Source organism: Phascolarctos cinereus, unplaced genomic scaffold (assembly GCF_003287225.1).
Source record: "Phascolarctos cinereus isolate Bilbo 61053 unplaced genomic scaffold, phaCin_HiC Scaffold_9;HRSCAF=440, whole genome shotgun sequence".
Lineage (NCBI taxonomy): Eukaryota > Metazoa > Chordata > Mammalia > Diprotodontia > Phascolarctidae > Phascolarctos > Phascolarctos cinereus.
This window is the reverse complement of record NW_027556402.1, coordinates 217,212,208-217,229,419: the sequence shown is the minus strand read 5'-3', so window position 1 is coordinate 217,229,419 and position 17,212 is coordinate 217,212,208. Positions and strand designations below refer to the sequence as shown.

Below are 17,212 nucleotides of genomic sequence, written 5' to 3'. Positions count from 1 at the left end.
CTCTAAAATTAAAATTTCTTTTAAAATTTTGTAAAGATGAAAGCTACAGCTATTTCTTATTTACAAAGAATATGTAAAAAAAATTAAAAATAGGGGAACATTTCAGACCTTTTGCAACTTTTACTTTCTGGAATATTACCAGGAAGGGAAATACAGGGAAAAAGGTTACTTACTAAACATTGGAAATGACTGTCATAAATCTGGCACCTAAAGCCATACCCTAGGCCAGGGGTGGGGAATCTGTGTGGCTTCGAGGCCTCATGTAGCCCTCTAGGTCCTCAAGTGAGCCTCTTTGGCTGAATCCAAACTTCACAAAACAAATCCCTGTAATAAAAGGATTTGTTTTTTAAAACTTGTACTCAAGTCTCAAGGCTGCAGGTTCCCCACCCCTGCCCTAGGCTATCTCTCAGCCTTTTTTATTCTTGTATGTGTGCATGTGCATACCCATTTTATTTAAAATTTTAAAGCAAAATCAATTTTCAGTTGACAAAAATCTCTCTCCCTGTTGCTTCTACTCCAGTTTGAGGAAATTAAAAAACAAACTTGTAACAAATAAACATGGTCAAGCAAACAGATTCTCACATTGGCTATGCCAGAAAATATGTCTTGTTCTGTACCCTGAATCCATTACCTCTTTGTCAGGAGGTGAGTAGTATACTTCATCACGATCCATCATTGTGTTGCTCAGAGTTCTTAGTTCTTTCAAAGTTGTTTGTCCTCAACAGTGTTGCAGTGATACAAATTGTTCTCCTGGTTCTGCATTCCTCAGTCTACTCTGTATCAGTTCATATGTGTCTTCTCTGGGTTCTCTGAATCTGTCTTTTTATCCATTTCTTACAACCCATTAACATGTTAGGTTCACATAACTGCAGTTTGTTCAGTCTTTCCTCAGTTTATGACCCTTTACTTGCTAGTTCTTTGTCACCACAAAGAGAGCTGCTGCAAATAGTTTTGTGCATGTAGATCCTTTTCCTCTCTGATCTTTTTTGTAGGCATAAACATAATAGTAGTATTGCTGAGTCAGATGGCATGAGCTGTTTAATAAATTTTGGGGCGTAGTTCCAAATTGCTTTGGACCAATTCACAGTTTCACCATCAGTGCATTAATGTCCTTGCATACTTATTTTAAAACCATAGTTTTTAGTAGGCTTGGCTACCTAAGAGACAGGTACAAATGACAGTTATGAGAAATAACACATTTTTTAGTCTTTTTATCTTTCTCTCTGAAATGCCCATGTGGTCTGTTAAACAGTTATTCCTTTAATAATAACCTGTAGAAACAATTGCAGTTATGTGTACAGAAGGTAGTGAAAGACCCAGAGACATAAAATGACATTCCCAAAATCATACAACAAATAAATGGCAGAATTGGGAGTAGAATGTAGGTCTTTGAACTTTCAAAAGTCCTATGTTCTTTCCATACTGTATAGTCTTTTGTAATAATAACTGTAGTAATACTAATAAACATTTACATAGTTCTTTGTATTGCAAAGTGAACCTCAGCACCACCCTGTGTGGTAGGTGCTATTATTATCCTAATTTTACAAATATGGAAACTGAAGCTGAGAAAAGTCAACACAGTTTATAAATATCTGGGGCAGGATTTGAACTCAGGTCTACTGGTTGAGCCACTTAGATCTGTTCTGGCAGACCAGTTATATTTTCCTTTGATCCAACAAAAATAATTTCTATGTTTATAAAATATTGATTTATTATAAATAGCTATTGTAGAAAAAGAAACAAATTTGTCATTTTTTGTCTGAAGCCACTCAGAAAGAACATTGAGTTCTTTGTATGTTGTTTTATGTATGTTGAGTTGAATATGGGGTCCTTTGGACCTGGACATTAGGCTATGGCTCCACGTAGTCCCTGGGTAGTTTACCTATTGTATCTACTGTTGAGATAGACAGGGCCTAATTATGGGGCAAAGGGTTTTGGTGGAGTCCTTGCTTGTGAAAGAGACTAGGACATTTTTCAGAAACTCTGACATCACAACAACAAATCTACAGTGATTGCCCTGTTCTTGGAATTTGGGGAGATAATTTGGAAAAATATGTCAATGTACTCAACCATCATGTATAATTTATATAAAAGAACTTGTTAGATCACTTTTTCTTGGTGACAGAAATACAGTGACTAAGTTGAATTCTGAGAGGTTGATTCAGCATATTTGTGTACTTGCCTTCATCACTTCTTGCTTGTGATATTGAGGCAGTGTGGTATAGTAATAGCAAGGGTACTTATCTGGGGGTCAGGTTCAAAGGTTGCCTTTGCTCCTTACTCATATGTGACCTTGGTCAGTCTCTTAGCCTCTTGGATGCTCAGTTTTTTTCATTTGTAAAAGGTTGTTGTGAGGTTGAAATAAGAAAATGCATTTAAGGTGCTTTTGCAAAACTTTGAAGCTCTCCAAAGATGTCAGGTGTGTCATTATTATCGTTAAGCCACCTAACTCATATTCTCCCTCCAGCTCTTCCCACTCTGATCCATCAGTCACAAAGCCACCAACACAATTTTCCCAATGCTTACGTATTTTTTCCTTGATATTCAGAAACTGTCACTGGCTATCCATTGGCAGTATACTGGATAAACTTCTCTAACCCAGTTATTCCCTCTCCTTCTTCCTCTGTTTTCACATAGGTACTCAAGATACTAAAACCATATTCCTCCACATCTCTGCCTGCTTGATCTCCCCGAAAGGTCTGACTCAAGTGCCACTTTTTCCAGGAAAACTTTAAAAATACCACTTCTTATCCACAATTTAGAAGCGATGTCTCCATTCTCAGATTTTCTTTGGTATTTTCCCACACCTCTCCTCTGTCTTTATCATAGCCCAATTTGTATTATATTTGTTTGTATGTCTTATATACTCTCTCAACCCCCTTTTAGATTGATCTCCTTGGAGTCAAATAGCAGGTCATTTTTTCATCTTTGTAATGCCATCACACATTACCACACCTTAAGTAAATAGTAGATACTTCATAAATATTTGAATTGAACTTCAGTGATGTTAGAGTACCATGAATAATATTGCCATCTTAACTAATATTTATAAGCATTAATTTAAGTAAGCATCATCATTTGCCTGTTGGGCCAGTATGTGGTATATATAATGTACATTACCTGATTAGAAAATAAAAAAACATAGAGCTGATTAACTGCAAGTCAAAATGCAACAAAACTGATATTTTAACCAAAAAATCTACTTCGACAAATCTATTTCTCTTTGATAGCTAATGAAGCTTGGCATTTTCCTTGTAGGTGGCTTGTTTTTAAAATTTTAAACATTTAAATTAGTTTTTTTTGGGGGGGGGATTGCATGGCGTTTTTATCCTAGCATTTTAAAGTGTAACTTGAGGAACATTTGTCATTTGAATTTTAACTTTATAAATATTTTTCCAAAAGTAGAAATCAAGGATTCTTCTTTCAATGCCCTCATGAGTATACAAGATTTTTTTCAAATGTGTTTAGGGCTTTGATTGTCCATAGAATTTGAAGAATTACCTGTGTTTTCAGCGAAGCATCTACAAATGCAGTCTGAAACAATGGCTCTAATTTATGTACTCTTTAATCTCTTACGCACAAGTAATAGTTAAATGTAAAGTTTTTCTTTCTTATTTTCAAAAGTGGTTAGACCAGTTTATAGCTTTTGTACCCTTCTAGCAACATTAATGATTCTGTTGTTGGTGGATGGAGGGCTGGACTTGTAGTAAGGAAGACCTGGGTTTAAATCCTGCCTTCAGTAGATAGCTGTGTGACCCCTGACAACCTTTCTCAAACTTAGTGTCCTAATATGTAAAATGGGCATAATAATAATACCTACCTCCCAGCTTCCATGAAGATAAAATGAGGTATTAGTAAGCACTTTGCAAAACCTTACATTTCTATAGAAATTTTAGCTATTATTATTATTATTATTATTTTTGTTATCTGCTAGTTTTGTGAATGAGGTAAAAACTCAGCTGTTTTGATTTGCATCTCTTATTAGTTATTAACAATAGTCTTCTATATAGTTGCTAATAGATTGAAATTCTTATGAAAACTTCATGTCTTTTGACCATTCATTTCTTGGAGAATGGCTTATTTTTTCTATTTCTGTTAGTTCTCTGTGTATCTTAAATATAGACTCTTGCCAGAGATATATAATGCAAAGATGTTTTCTCCCAATTGACAGCCCTTCCTTTTATGCTAGCTGCATTGATTTTGCTCATTACAAACACTTTACAATTTCCTGTAATTGAAATAAATTTGTTTTACCTTTTGTACAAGTTGGCTATGCTTTGGTTAAGAACTCTCCACCTAATCATGACTATGAAAGATACTTGATCTTGCTCTAATTTTTTTATGGCTCAGCTTTCCATGATGAGGGTTTTGTATCCATTTTGAGCTTACTATATATTATATATATATATATATTTTTATATACATACATACGTATATATGGTATATGTTATAACATATTGATATAAACTCAATTTCTGCTGAACTGCTTTCCAGTTGTAACAGTAATTCTCGTCAAAGAGTTCTTCCTAATTTATTTTCTTGGGTTTATTTTAATGACCTACAAGTTTAAGGACTCTGTCTAATGAACTGAAAGAATATATTTGCAGCCTTGGAAGTTGTATGTGGACCCTTTTTTCTTATTTCTATTGGACTGATTGTAACCTAAAACCTTTCCCCTTTCATATTTATTGTTTGGCATGTGTAGACCATTTGGAAAGTTTTTTTTCCAGTAGAAACAGGATTTTTCATCCTTGCTATAGTTGATGAATTATCTGTGTGTGACAGGGACTTAAGTTTGAATTACCATTAAGTCATCAGAGATAACATTTATTATTTCTTCTACTCATTTCTTTTCTGTTCATCTATTTTTGTTCCTTTGCTAACTTTATTTTTATGTCTATGACATTTAAATGTTCCTTATTTTGAATCTCTATGTCGTACTCTAGGCTTTTTGGTACAGAAGGCCCTGTGTAAATTGAAAACAACAAAAATAGACATGTAAGTATAGGTGGCCCTTGCTTGCGCTGTGGAATAATTTTTAAGGATAATTTGAGGGAAAGAGAATTTCTGTATAGATAATGTATGATGTACCCTTTGACTTCTACTCTAAATTTGAAGATATTTCCCTGGAGACAAACAATCCTTTGGTATGCTAAGTTGAAGCCTTTTGGTAAAGAATAAGGCCTACTGTACTTGATCTGCCAGTCTGTCTGTCTTGTTTCTTCATTTATAAAATGAAGGCATTGAATTAAGAGACCTCAAAGTTCTCTTCTAGCTTTAAATCTGTGATCCCATGGTTATATTTGATGTGCTATTTCATATACTTTAGTGTGTTTGTTGTACTTTCTAAGGTCTATTCGTGGCTTTTGTATCAGTGCAAAACTGGAATGAATGATGCAGTGGGAAGTCCCCTGTGTTGGGATTTGGTATTTAGTTAAACTGCTGTTAAGCAGAGACTGCTGTATGCAAGGTGCTGGGCATTAAAAGACAACCAAGTCCCTTACTTAACGGAATTTAATCTACCTAAACCTTCCTTCTACTCTTGAACCTGTCATCATGTAAGCTTGTGACGTTTAATCACTTCTTTGGGCTTCTGTTTCCTCAATACAACTTGAAAGAGTTGTTCTACTGTGTCAAAGGTTCTTAACCTGGTATGTATACTACCTTACCCACCCAAGGAGTCTGGATGGATTTCAGGGGGTCTATGAATGTGGATGGAAAAAGCAATATTTATCTTCATTAGGTTTAAACTAAAATTCAACATTTCATTCAGTTATTTAAAAAAAATAACATTCTGAGAAGGAATCTACAGGTTTTGCTGAACTGCCAAAGAGGTGGGGGTGGGGGAGAGATACAAATAATGACTATATGATCTTTCTCTTCTTCATCAGTGCGTCCAAGATCCCTTCCAGTTCTAAATCTATGATGAATGAATTTAAAAATGAAAAGCTATATTAAGTATTTACTGTGTTTACTGTATTTAACATGTTAGCACTATGCTAAGAGATGGAGTTACTAAACAAAAAGCAAAGACAACCGCCCTCAAGAATCTTATATTATGAGAGATAGACTGCATAGTGCCAAAAGGTGTTGGGTAGGAAGGGACATTATGGTATAATTAAGATGGTAAGTAGTATTGTAGAGAAGTAGATTGACACACCCTCTCCAGGGACAGTGGCAGCATTGATTTGATCTTATTCTGTTTCAAGAAATGGATATGTGTGTTGGGGTCAGGGGTACCTGCCATCTATCAGAATTTTTTCCAGGGTAGGAAGGAGGTTGAAGTTGAGAAGAGGAGAAGGAAAATATTTGAGCGTAAGGAATGATGCTTATATCAGGTTATTTGTAAAAGCTGAGCTGCAGTGTCTCTTAGATGCTATTGCCTAACAGATCATATTCTCCAGTCTGAATATTAATTGGGTCTTTGAGATTTCAAGGTAGGTAAAATGAATTAGTGTGATTTACAGAATTATAAAATGAGGGCTACAAGTAAGAGAAATGCTGGACTTACAAAGTCCTCTTACCTTCATAAAAATATGGAAGTATGAAGAATATGCAAAGTATTAATGAAACATTTTGTGTTAATTATGAAAGGGGTATATTTTAGGTTGTTTGAACGACCGCACTGCAAATTTTTTGTTGTTACAAATTTGGCCTTTGCTCACATTAAATACAGGAAGTCTTTATTATCCGAGGATATTGGTACTGGAAAAGTCCATATAAAGTAACTCAATTTAGAAAAAGGACCAACATTTCACACTAAATGATGGAAGGGAAAAAACCTAAAATTTGATAGAAATTCTCTTGATAAATACAGATTAAAAATTATGAACAATAAATTGATTTTATCTTTAGCAAAATTTAGGTTATAATTGCACCTGTGTGCTAGAACAAATGGAATGAATGAAGTTTTGATTTTTTTATGAATGAGTTAAATTTTTTTTTTGTTGGTAGTATTTCTAATAAAATTGTGTGATATCATGAAATAACGTCTTCCACTTTTGACTTTGGAAGCATGATCGTTTTTGGAAAAATATTTGAGGGTTCTATCAGTTTTCTTCAGGGATTCTCTTAGTCTTTTGATACCCAAATCATTCTTTTTTGGAATTCCTTGCCTACGGGTCAACTACTGACTTAAAATGAAGACCTTGGTGTCAGTGGGCAAGAATAGTAGCTAGTGTAAAGCAAGGATGGCAGTTTGATTGGGAATTAATTTTATAATTGGTTCATTAGTGATTTTTTTCTTGTTATGTTGATTTTTACTTTGCTTTACAACATTGAAGGGAGACAGTGGATGCAGAACTGATCCTGGATTCACTAAGAGCTGGATTCAAGTGCCCTGTCTGACACATACTTAGTGAGTGAGTAGGCTCCCAGTACAGCGCACTGTTCGTAAGAGCACAAACTGGCAGAATTAATGATTTTTCTTGCCAGAGGGAATTTCTTCATTAGGATTTCCTTATATGAATGAAATAATAGGTCCAGACTAAAACAAAATGTACCCTCATGAATATTCCTGTAATTAGAAACCCAGGTAACTTCTTTTCTGTGTCTGTATTTTTAGGTGGCCTGTTTTTTTTTTTTTTTGGAGGTGGGGAGGGTCAAATAAACAGTCCAAGTTGTAAATCGTTTCTTTTAAAGAAGCCTCATACACATCGCAAACATTTTTCCCTTCCAAATTGGGATGTCTATTTTCATGTTAGATGACATTTACTTATATGAAATCTCATCTTCCAGAAAAAGTTTTTACTATGTTGATAATGCTACTATTTGAAGGTGTAGAAATAATTAGCTTCTACTAAGTTCATTAAAAGTGTGAGCTTGTTTACTATATGGTACCACATTAAATATGAATAATAAAAGAAAAACTTAGAATTGGAAGCTTAATGAAAAATCTTCTTTAAATATGATGCATATTTTGTCATACTTTATTATGATGTGTATATTGGCTTTTGTAATCTTGACTGTTGGCCTTTTAAAAACATACCTAAACTTCTGAAAAGATATTTTAAAATTCTGTTTGTTTTCCTCTTCTTGGAATTAGACTTAAAGGTGCACACTACTTTCTTACGTAGGTTGTGGGTGCTACATGTGTGCTTTCAGAGCTGTAGTGTGAGGAAGCTTGAAGTGGGATGGCAGGACGCCTTCATCCTTATGACAGTAACTCCAGTGATCCAGAGAATTGGGATCGGAAATTGCATAATAGACCTCGTAAACTGTATAAACACTCAAGGTAGGTGGAAAATATATACTTCACATATCAAATCTATGATAAACTGAGTATGAAGACTAGTGCATTTGGTTGTAGCATCCTTATTGGAGGAATAGAATGTTACAAATGCAAGGCAAAATAAGTATTTTCATTTAGATAATTTTGGTATTCCTGTTAGGATTTTTATTTTCCAGGTAATGTTAGAAATTACTTAATTGGTTACATGTTTGAAAAGTGTGGAGAGCACTGGGCTGAATGTCAGGAGTTGGTCATTTAGCTATTATAAAGCAAGGAGGTTGGAGCAAGTGATCTCCAAGTTCTGCAATTCAGTTTCATGTTCCCTAGAACTGGACCTTGCAACCCTCTTATTGGTATAAATTTGCTTTTGCTAATTAATGCCAGTGCTAAGTTATGGGAGTTAGGGCATTTCAGCTCTGCATTAGTTAGCATTAGCTGTGTGACCTGGGGTGTTACACTTAACCTGTCTTGGGAACCCTCAGTTCCTTATCTGTAAAATGGAGATAACAATACTTGGCCTAAGTATACAGCTCTGGGTGGTGGCTGTGAGAAAGCAGTCTGTAAGCCTTGAAATATTAGAGATATTTGAAATTAGTAATGAAAAGTCTTTAATATAAGTGATGATTTATAGATCTGAATTTGTATTTGCCCCCTGTTTTTTTCAGCCTTCATTGGTTTATGTGACATTACATTTTTTATCCTAATTGCAAAAAGATTTTATTGTTGTTGAGAGTGAGCTCCTGGTTTGTTGTTAAATTAAATATGGGATACTTTTTAAAATGCCATCTGAAAATTCTGGGTTTTCCCCCTCTTGTTATATGTGTTTTGTAGAAAGTAAGTTTTGGTCAAGGCTACTCTTAATTATCAGTCAATAAGTGCACTTATAATAATTAAGCACTTGTAATATATTCTAGTCACTGCGTTAAAGATACAAGAAAAACAAGAGTTTATGTTAAAATATGCAAGAGATCCATCTGCATTAAATAAAAGGTACCTTTTCAGAAACTATAGCTTATCCGTTCTTAAAAGTTAGCACCTATAGAGGGGAACAGATATCTTCCAGGTATTTGGATTAGAGGCCAAAGAACAGCTGGTTCTCTAGAGCTGGATGTTGTACCCCTTCTAAGAAGTACAGTTGGAGAGTATGAGCTTTTTGTGGCCTCTATATCATTGCTCACTCACACATAACCTTTAGTCTACTTTCATTTTAACTGAAATATACTTTGGCTTTCCTTAGTCAGAAATTTAATTGAGAAACAACGTTGTATGGTGGAAACAATAGTCAGTTTAGAGACAGAAGTCCCTTCTCTGCCATTTAGTACTTTTTTTTTGATTTGTGTGCAAGTAATTTAATTTCTTGAAACATGTTTTCTCTATTTACTGTGCCACCTAGTTACCCTTGTTTGGCACATTGTAAGTGCTATATAAATATTGTTGTTATTATTATGGGGGGGAGATTAGTGTTAAAGAATCAATTAGCTATTCATAATAAAGGATGTGACACAAGTTACACAGTGCTATTTATGTTATGAAGGAGCAGTGTAATATAGTAGATAGAGAGCCACACCTTGAAGTCAGGAAGATGTGTCTTAGGTCCTGCTTCAGACACATATGCAATCTCTGTTATTCTGGGCAAGTCAGTGTTCTACACAACTCTCTAAGGCTAATAGATGGAGAAGATGCTTACCTATATTGGTAGAAGAAATTTCTTTACCTGAGAGTTCCCTATACCAGTGAAACCAGAGGTCCAAACCTACCCTTTGTTTAGTTTTTTGACTTGTTTAACTTTGGAAAAATATTATTAAAGATGTGTAATTTTGATATTATTTTATTAAAGCAGGCATTCAAGGTTGATTAAAAATGGTATGTAGAAAGTTAAGGAAAACATCGACTTGTTCCATTTCTTTTTCTAATAGACTACTGAATATTTGTATCGAAGTGTCTTCATAAAACAGTATTGAATAAATACTGAAATAATGGAAATTAAAAATTGAGGCTTGGTGTGATTTGCTAAAAATAAGTAATATTTAATCTGAAATACTGAATTGTGATAAATAATATCATTAGGGGATTATTTATTAATTATTATTAATTATTTGAGGATTACCTTCTGAACCTGTGATAACTACTTTCAAGGAAATGGGCCACTTTCCAGGTCTGAGAGGGTCTCACCCCAAGATATAGTTGCTGTCATGTGTTTATTTATTTTAGTGTTCATTTGAGGCTGTTTTCTTAAATACTAGGACTAGCGAAGATATGTTTCTTTTGTTATATTCTTGTAAAGTAGGGGTGCTTTAAGTCCATGGCAGATAGTTTTGCTTTGATATATATTTTTCAATAAACTTAAAATGGGCTGAGATTGAGAATTATGGAGTTTATTAGCACACCAGAGAAGCTTAAGAATCAATACATAACAAAAGAATGTGAGGTTTTAAGTTTTGGTGTCCATTATAACTGCTTCCTTTTCCCATCCTGGAGTCTATAACTGATGCTTGTTTCTTCTTTGAATATATTCCACTAAATTTAGGACTATATTTGTGTCATCTTCTGTTCATCTATTTCCTTCCTATGGGCAAACTTCCCGTTTCTCCTCTTTCTTTCTGCTGTTATGTAGAGTTCTCTGTTATATAGAATTGTACTTTTAAAAGCTCAGTAAAGACAGCAGTGAAAACAAAACGCCATTCATTTGGTTTATAAAATATGTTTACGTATAATTCAATTCAACAAGCATTTATTAAGCACTTACTAAGTGCAAAGAGTATAGGAACATTTTAAAATTGCTGGTCTCATATTAATGTCATCACATACCATGACTGTTCCCAGTATTTATGCCAGGAGACTTTTATGTCCTTTTGTTTTTAGGCAGCCAGGGCAGTGGTTTACAGATTGGGTTGCTTGCTTAAAGGGCATGAAAGAAAAACAGGAGTTCACCATTAAATGACAAATGTTTGGCTAAAAACTGATCTCATGCAGCCTTATTGTACACAGTATTTTAGCACCAGTACTGGAGGTTTGTGCCAGAAGAATAACAGTTGAATTTGTGGACTTTATCATACCAGACAAAACCTTAGGACAACATATTTCGCTACTTTAAAAATTATAATATTTAAATGAGTTAAAACAGATTGTTCTAAGGACACTTCATTTAAGACCAGAATTATATACAGCCGTATAGTCTTTTAATGTTGCCCAATGCCTCTTTTTTCTTTCTTGTTTATCTTAATGGCTTTGCCTGAAGCTGTTAGCTGTAAAACCTCTTGGAAAATCTAGTTAATGCTTGTGTGCTTGTTTTGGAAATGATGAGGAAGGGGAAAAGTTGGAAATCAATGCCTTCTTGAAGAAATTCTGGCAAAGATTTCAGGTAGAAATAAGGATAGTGGCATGATAGCAAGGTAGTAGTCTTGGGGCTCATGAGAAAGAAGAAATTGGGAGAACTCTTCTGGAATTGATATATTTGGAGGCTTAACACTGGTAAGAGGTCCCGACATACATCATTATGTTATTTTGGGCTGTCCTGAGTGATACACTCCTAAAAAAACTCTCTAACTCAAGATACAATGGTAGTTAATTGTGCTAAATTTTTATTAAAATGGCATATTTCTGTAGAAAATGGATAATTCATTAATTATGTTTTAAATGCTTTCAGAACTTTACAAGCCAGTTTTACCATTTAATTCAGTTATTTTTCAGTTTGTCTCTAACTCTTTGTGACCCCATTCAGGGTTTTTTTTGGCAAAGATAATTGGAGTAGTTTGCCATTTCCTTCTCCAGCTCATTTCACAGATAAGGAAATTAAGGCCAACAAAGTTAAGTGACTTGCATATGGTCAGACAGCTAGTAGTAAGTGTCTGAGGTCAGATTGGAACTCAAGAGAGAGGACTTCCTGACTCCAAGCCAGGCACTCTGTCCACTGTGCCACTTAGTTACTCTTTGCTGCTTACTGACTGTCTGACTTTGGGCCAGCCAGTAGTCTCTTGGGGGCCTTAGTTTTCTGCTGAATAAATTATATATACAGAAGACTGGGTGATCTTAAAGTCCTCTTTCTAACCGTAGGTTTTATGACCTAGTGGATCAGAGGAACATTTGTACCTAGGAAGGGGGAAATAAACAACTATTAGCATTTCAGACAAAGGTCATTGAGTTATTGTAGATTGTAGTCAAGTAACACCTGTTCTTATAAACATGGCATTTGTTTTTGTAAACATTAATTTGAAAATAATTTTAAAAAGAAAATTTACCTGTGATATATAACTAAAATGGGCTGGAAAATGTACAAACCTAGGAGACAAAGAGAAATCTAGTATAAGTTTCCAGCCATGAGCTGACTAGAATGTTTGCAGTAATAATGAAGATTCAGGGAACATGTCAGGAAGATGAATCCTTCCCTTGCTTTATTTTTTTTCTGATGGCCAGTAATTTTTTTGGCTTAGGTAGTTAAGAGGATGGTATTGTTACTGAGAGAAATGAAGTAGTTCACAGAATTTTAGAGTTGGAAGATAGTTCAGGATTCACGTAGTCTAACCTCAATAGGAATTCTCTCTACAACATCAGAGTCATGCACTTGGAAGGATCTTAGAGACCATCTAGTCAAACTCACACTTAACCAAGAGTGTCTCCTACAACATCCCTGACTCATCATCATCTGATCTTTGCTTGAAAACCTCTGGTAAGGTCTGGCTTGCATCTACTGTATCATGAATTATTCTATTCCACCTTTATGTTAAATTTGAATTTTTTGTAACTTTCACTTATTATTTCTAGTTCTGCCTTTTGTGTAGCCTTCATATACATTTTGGGGCCACCACATGTCCTGACAAAACATTGTCCTTTAACCAATCCTTACATGCCTTGGAATCAAGGCCCTTTCCTGTCCTGATTGTCATCTTTTGGACGCTCTCCAGTTTATCAGTATCCTTAGTAAAATGTGGTGCTCAGAACTGAGTATAGTACTTCAGTGTGGTCTGAGCCAACCTGTTTGAAAATCTCAGGTGATATTGAACCCTCACCTCTTGAAGCAGCCTTCTCCACTTTTCAGAAGTTCTAATGATTAGGAAGTTTTTTCTTCAAGGAAGAGAATTCTATTTCTATGTAACTGCTGCGTCTAGCTACAGTCAGGCAGAAAAAGTGTGATTTTTCTGCATTGTAGTTCTCCAAGTACTGGAAACAAGGTATCAGATAAGTTTTTTCTTTGCCCTCAGAACTGCACCCTGACTCTCCCATTTCTTATCCAGATTTATCTTTGCACTTACCAACAGATGTAATGGGACAACATCTCCATTCCTCCTACAATTGTCTCCTAATTTTTCAGTACTGATAACTGGTGCCTAGGACTAATGGTAGTATTCAGCATGTGGTCTATCCAGAGCTAAGTGTAGTGGGACTATCTCATTCTTTGTTCTGAACTCTATGTCTTCATTAATATGTATTAGTTTGTTTTAGTACTTCTCCCACTTCCCAATTCATTGTGCACCCACAATAAATTCCACAATTGAATTTTACAAATATTAAGCATTAGGCCTTTGCTAGACATTAGGCTGACAATAATGAAAACCAGGGGTTCTTGCCATACTGAGATATATGTGACATGCATAGATAAGTAGAGTATAATAAGGTCCTGAAGAGATCCACTTAGAGTGCTATAAACAAATTTGGAAGTGGAGAGAGCTCTGAGCTGGGGGTGGGGAAGAGAGGGCCTCTGTGTATTAGGGAAGAATCCTTGTAGGGAAGATTGCCCTTGAGTTTGAGCTTTGAAGATAAAGATTCTGATTGTGGTTTTGAAGGAGTACAGTCACTCATGGGGATGATTTAAGTGAACTTTTGTACAAGTATCAGTTTGGGGAATAGTTTAGTTTGACTAGAATACAGTGTAACAAAAGCTTAGTGAAATTTTAAGATATAATAACTTGAGAAGTATGAGTGTTACAAATTTACAAAAACAATATTTGAAAAGTTATTCAAATTTCAGAAATGTTTCTTATAATTTAACGTAGCCACTGTCTGTCAGTTTTTGAACTTTGTAAAAACTTTCATCAGCTCTAGCTTAATGACTGAAAGGATTATATTCATAATCTTAGCTTTAAGATCATCCAGAGAATGAAGTTTTGATACGTACATGCCAGTGCTGATATGACGCCCTAAGAAAAAGTGTAATGGAGGTAGATCAGGTGACCAAAGTGACCAAGCAAGAGGACCTCCTCTGCTAAATCTACTGGTGTGAGAAACTGTTGCACATGCGGTGCATAATGACAGGATGACCTGTCATTCAGCATTCACAATTAAAGCCTTTATATGATGTTTTTATAAGGATATAGAATTTATATTTCTGAGGTTATTAAAGTTTAAAGCTGCACTAAGACTTTTGGGACTCCTTGTATGGAGAGTCTGTAGGGAAATAATATGAAGTGAGTCTGAAGAAGTGCCTGTCATCCTTGCTAAGGTCGGTCTTTTTACATTTACTCTTGAACTCATCTCCTCCAACAAATTGCTCTCACAGTCATCCCGTTTCTCTCTCAATTCTTCAGTCTTTTCCTATATGCTGGTCCCTTTACTTTTACCTACAAATAGGTCTAGGTCTTCCCCATCTTTAGCTCTCTCTTGGCCTTCCCATTCCTCCAAGCTATTGTACTAAATTTCTTTTTTTTTTTTTTTTACAGTCAAACTCCTTTAGGGTGTGTGTCCTCTTGTTTTTCTCCGTTCTCTCAAATTGCCACATGATCTCTTAGTTTGCCAAACCTGGTGGCCTTTTCTCAGTCTTTATCCTTCTTGACTTCTTTGGATTACCCTTTTCTCTCTGGGTTTTCCTGACACTGCAGCTCTCTTTATTCTGTACTTCTTAGTTTCCTTTGTTGGATCATTTTCCGTGTTCTGTCCCCTAATGGTATATATTTCAATCAAACAATAAGCATTTTTTAAAGCATTTACTATGTATTAAGTACTGTGCTAGGTACAGAGACAAAAATGAGACAGTTTCTGTCCTCAAGGAGCTTAGATTCTATCAAAGAGAGACTGTACTCATATAAGCAAATACACTTTACCAGGTAAGTGAGAGGTGAAGTTGGTACAAAGAGCGTGTGTGTGTGTGTGTGTGTGTGTGTATATACACACACACACACACACACACACACACACACACACACATATATGGTGGGGATGAGGAAAGGCTTCCTATTCCAAGGTGTTGTCACATGCCCTCTTCTCTGCTCCATTCTCTGAATCTTCAACTGCCTGTTGTTCATCCCAGACTGGATGTCTTGTAGGCATGTCTCAAACTGAACTCATTATTGTCTTCCCTTTACTTGATTCTCCAATGGTTCCTTCTTCTCAGATCAAATACAAACCTTTATGTTAGACATTTAAAGCCCATTAACAATATGACTCCAATCTACTTTTTCAAAGTTTTTATACATTTTGCCATTTATCCACTCTTTCGTTCAGCCAAAGCGGTCTCTTTGTCGTTTCTCACATACAGCATTCCATCTCCTTTCTTCATTTCTATCTCTTAAAATCTCAAGTTTCTTTCAGAAGTTTAGCTAAATTGCTATTTTCTAGGTAGGAGGAGAACCAATGGATTGTGTCATTGAAACCATGGGAAATTAAAGTACCCTGAAAGTGCTTGTGTTCCAAAAGGACTGAAAAAGGGCCTTAATATTCAATAGTCATTGATTAGTGGTGATTTTTTGAGAGGGTACTTTGAATAAAAGGATGGGATTGGAAGTTAGATTGCAAGAGGTTGAAAAATAAATGTGTGGTGAAAAACACAGTGCTCCAAAAATAACTGCATATCTTTTAACCACCACTAGTATTCTGCTCCTGGAGGTCAAAACCAGAGGGATAGGACCTATGTGTATAAGAATATTTATAGCAGCACTTTTTTATTGTAGCAAATATTTGAAAACAAAGTTGGTGCCCATCAGTTAGAGAATGATTGAATGAATGAGCAAATTGTGGGGTAGTAATGTAATATAATTCATCATAAGAATGATGAATTTAGAGAAAACTGGGAAAACTTGTTTCAACCAATGCAGAGTGAAATGAGCAGAAAAAGAACAATTTACAGGATTGCCAACATAATGTAAAGGAAAACAACTTTGAAAGACTGTAGAACTGTGATCAGTCACCAATCATGATTTTAGAAGACTGATAATGAAGCACTTCCAGCTCTTGGTAGAGAAGTGATAGATGAAGAGAGAGGTGGGTCCTGAGGACTATATTTGGCCTGCTGCTTGTTTTTGTGTGGCCCTGAAACTAAAAATGGATTGTATATCTTCAAATATAATAAAATCTTATTTGAAAATGTGAAAGACATTTTAAGCTGATGGGCCTGTGTAAGAGCAGAATAGCTGGTCTACAGTTTGCTGACCTCTGGACTAGAGGTAGAGAGTGAGATGAGTGTTTCTGGATATGACCACTGTGTTGAAGTGTTTTGCTTGACTCTATTTAATTTGTTTCAGGGGAGTGGTTCAGTGAGACTGTGAGTTTGAGTTATGTAGTAAGTAGTATTGAGTATTTACTGAGATAGAGATTTAACAAATACAAATGTAATAATACAAAAATTCATAAGGAAGCACATAATGATTTTATTACTACTGTGGTTAAAACACTTAAAAAAACTTGTACATAACAAGTTTGTGATTTCTTATAATCAATAGCCAGAACACATTATAGGTCATTGAGTTCAAACACCCCCCCCCTCGTTTTATACATGATGAAACTGAGGCACAGAATGGTTACTTGCTCAAGGTCAGTGATAAGAGGTAGTTAAGTGTCTGAGGTGAAGGTTTGAACTCAGGTCTTCATGACTACCAATCCATCACACTCTTCACTGTTCCGTGTATGTAATATACTCTTTTTTTGGCCCTTTCTTTATTGAAATGTTCATTTTTTAATTTAAGTTCACAATAAAGAAAATTCTAAAAACAGTTTTTAAAAATGGGTGTTGAGACGTTAAGTGCAGGTATTTTTTCTTAGAAGTTTAGCAATGAA

General features: G+C 35.2%; 1 protein-coding gene across 2 annotated transcripts in view; it reads left to right on the top strand.

The window, feature by feature from the left end:
- The window catches only part of BTBD10 (BTB domain containing 10), a 96,178-nt gene that overhangs the window by 23,893 nt on the left and 55,073 nt on the right, over nt 1-17,212 (top strand). The window contains exon 2 of one of the 2 annotated variants that reach the window (XM_021002044.2): nt 8,076-8,233. The exons of the other annotated variant lie outside the window; for it this stretch is intronic. Coding sequence (XP_020857703.1) covers nt 8,133-8,233 — 101 coding nt within the window. The 5' untranslated portion in view covers nt 8,076-8,132. The remainder of the gene's footprint in view (nt 1-8,075; nt 8,234-17,212) is intronic. 2 annotated transcript variants of the gene reach the window in all.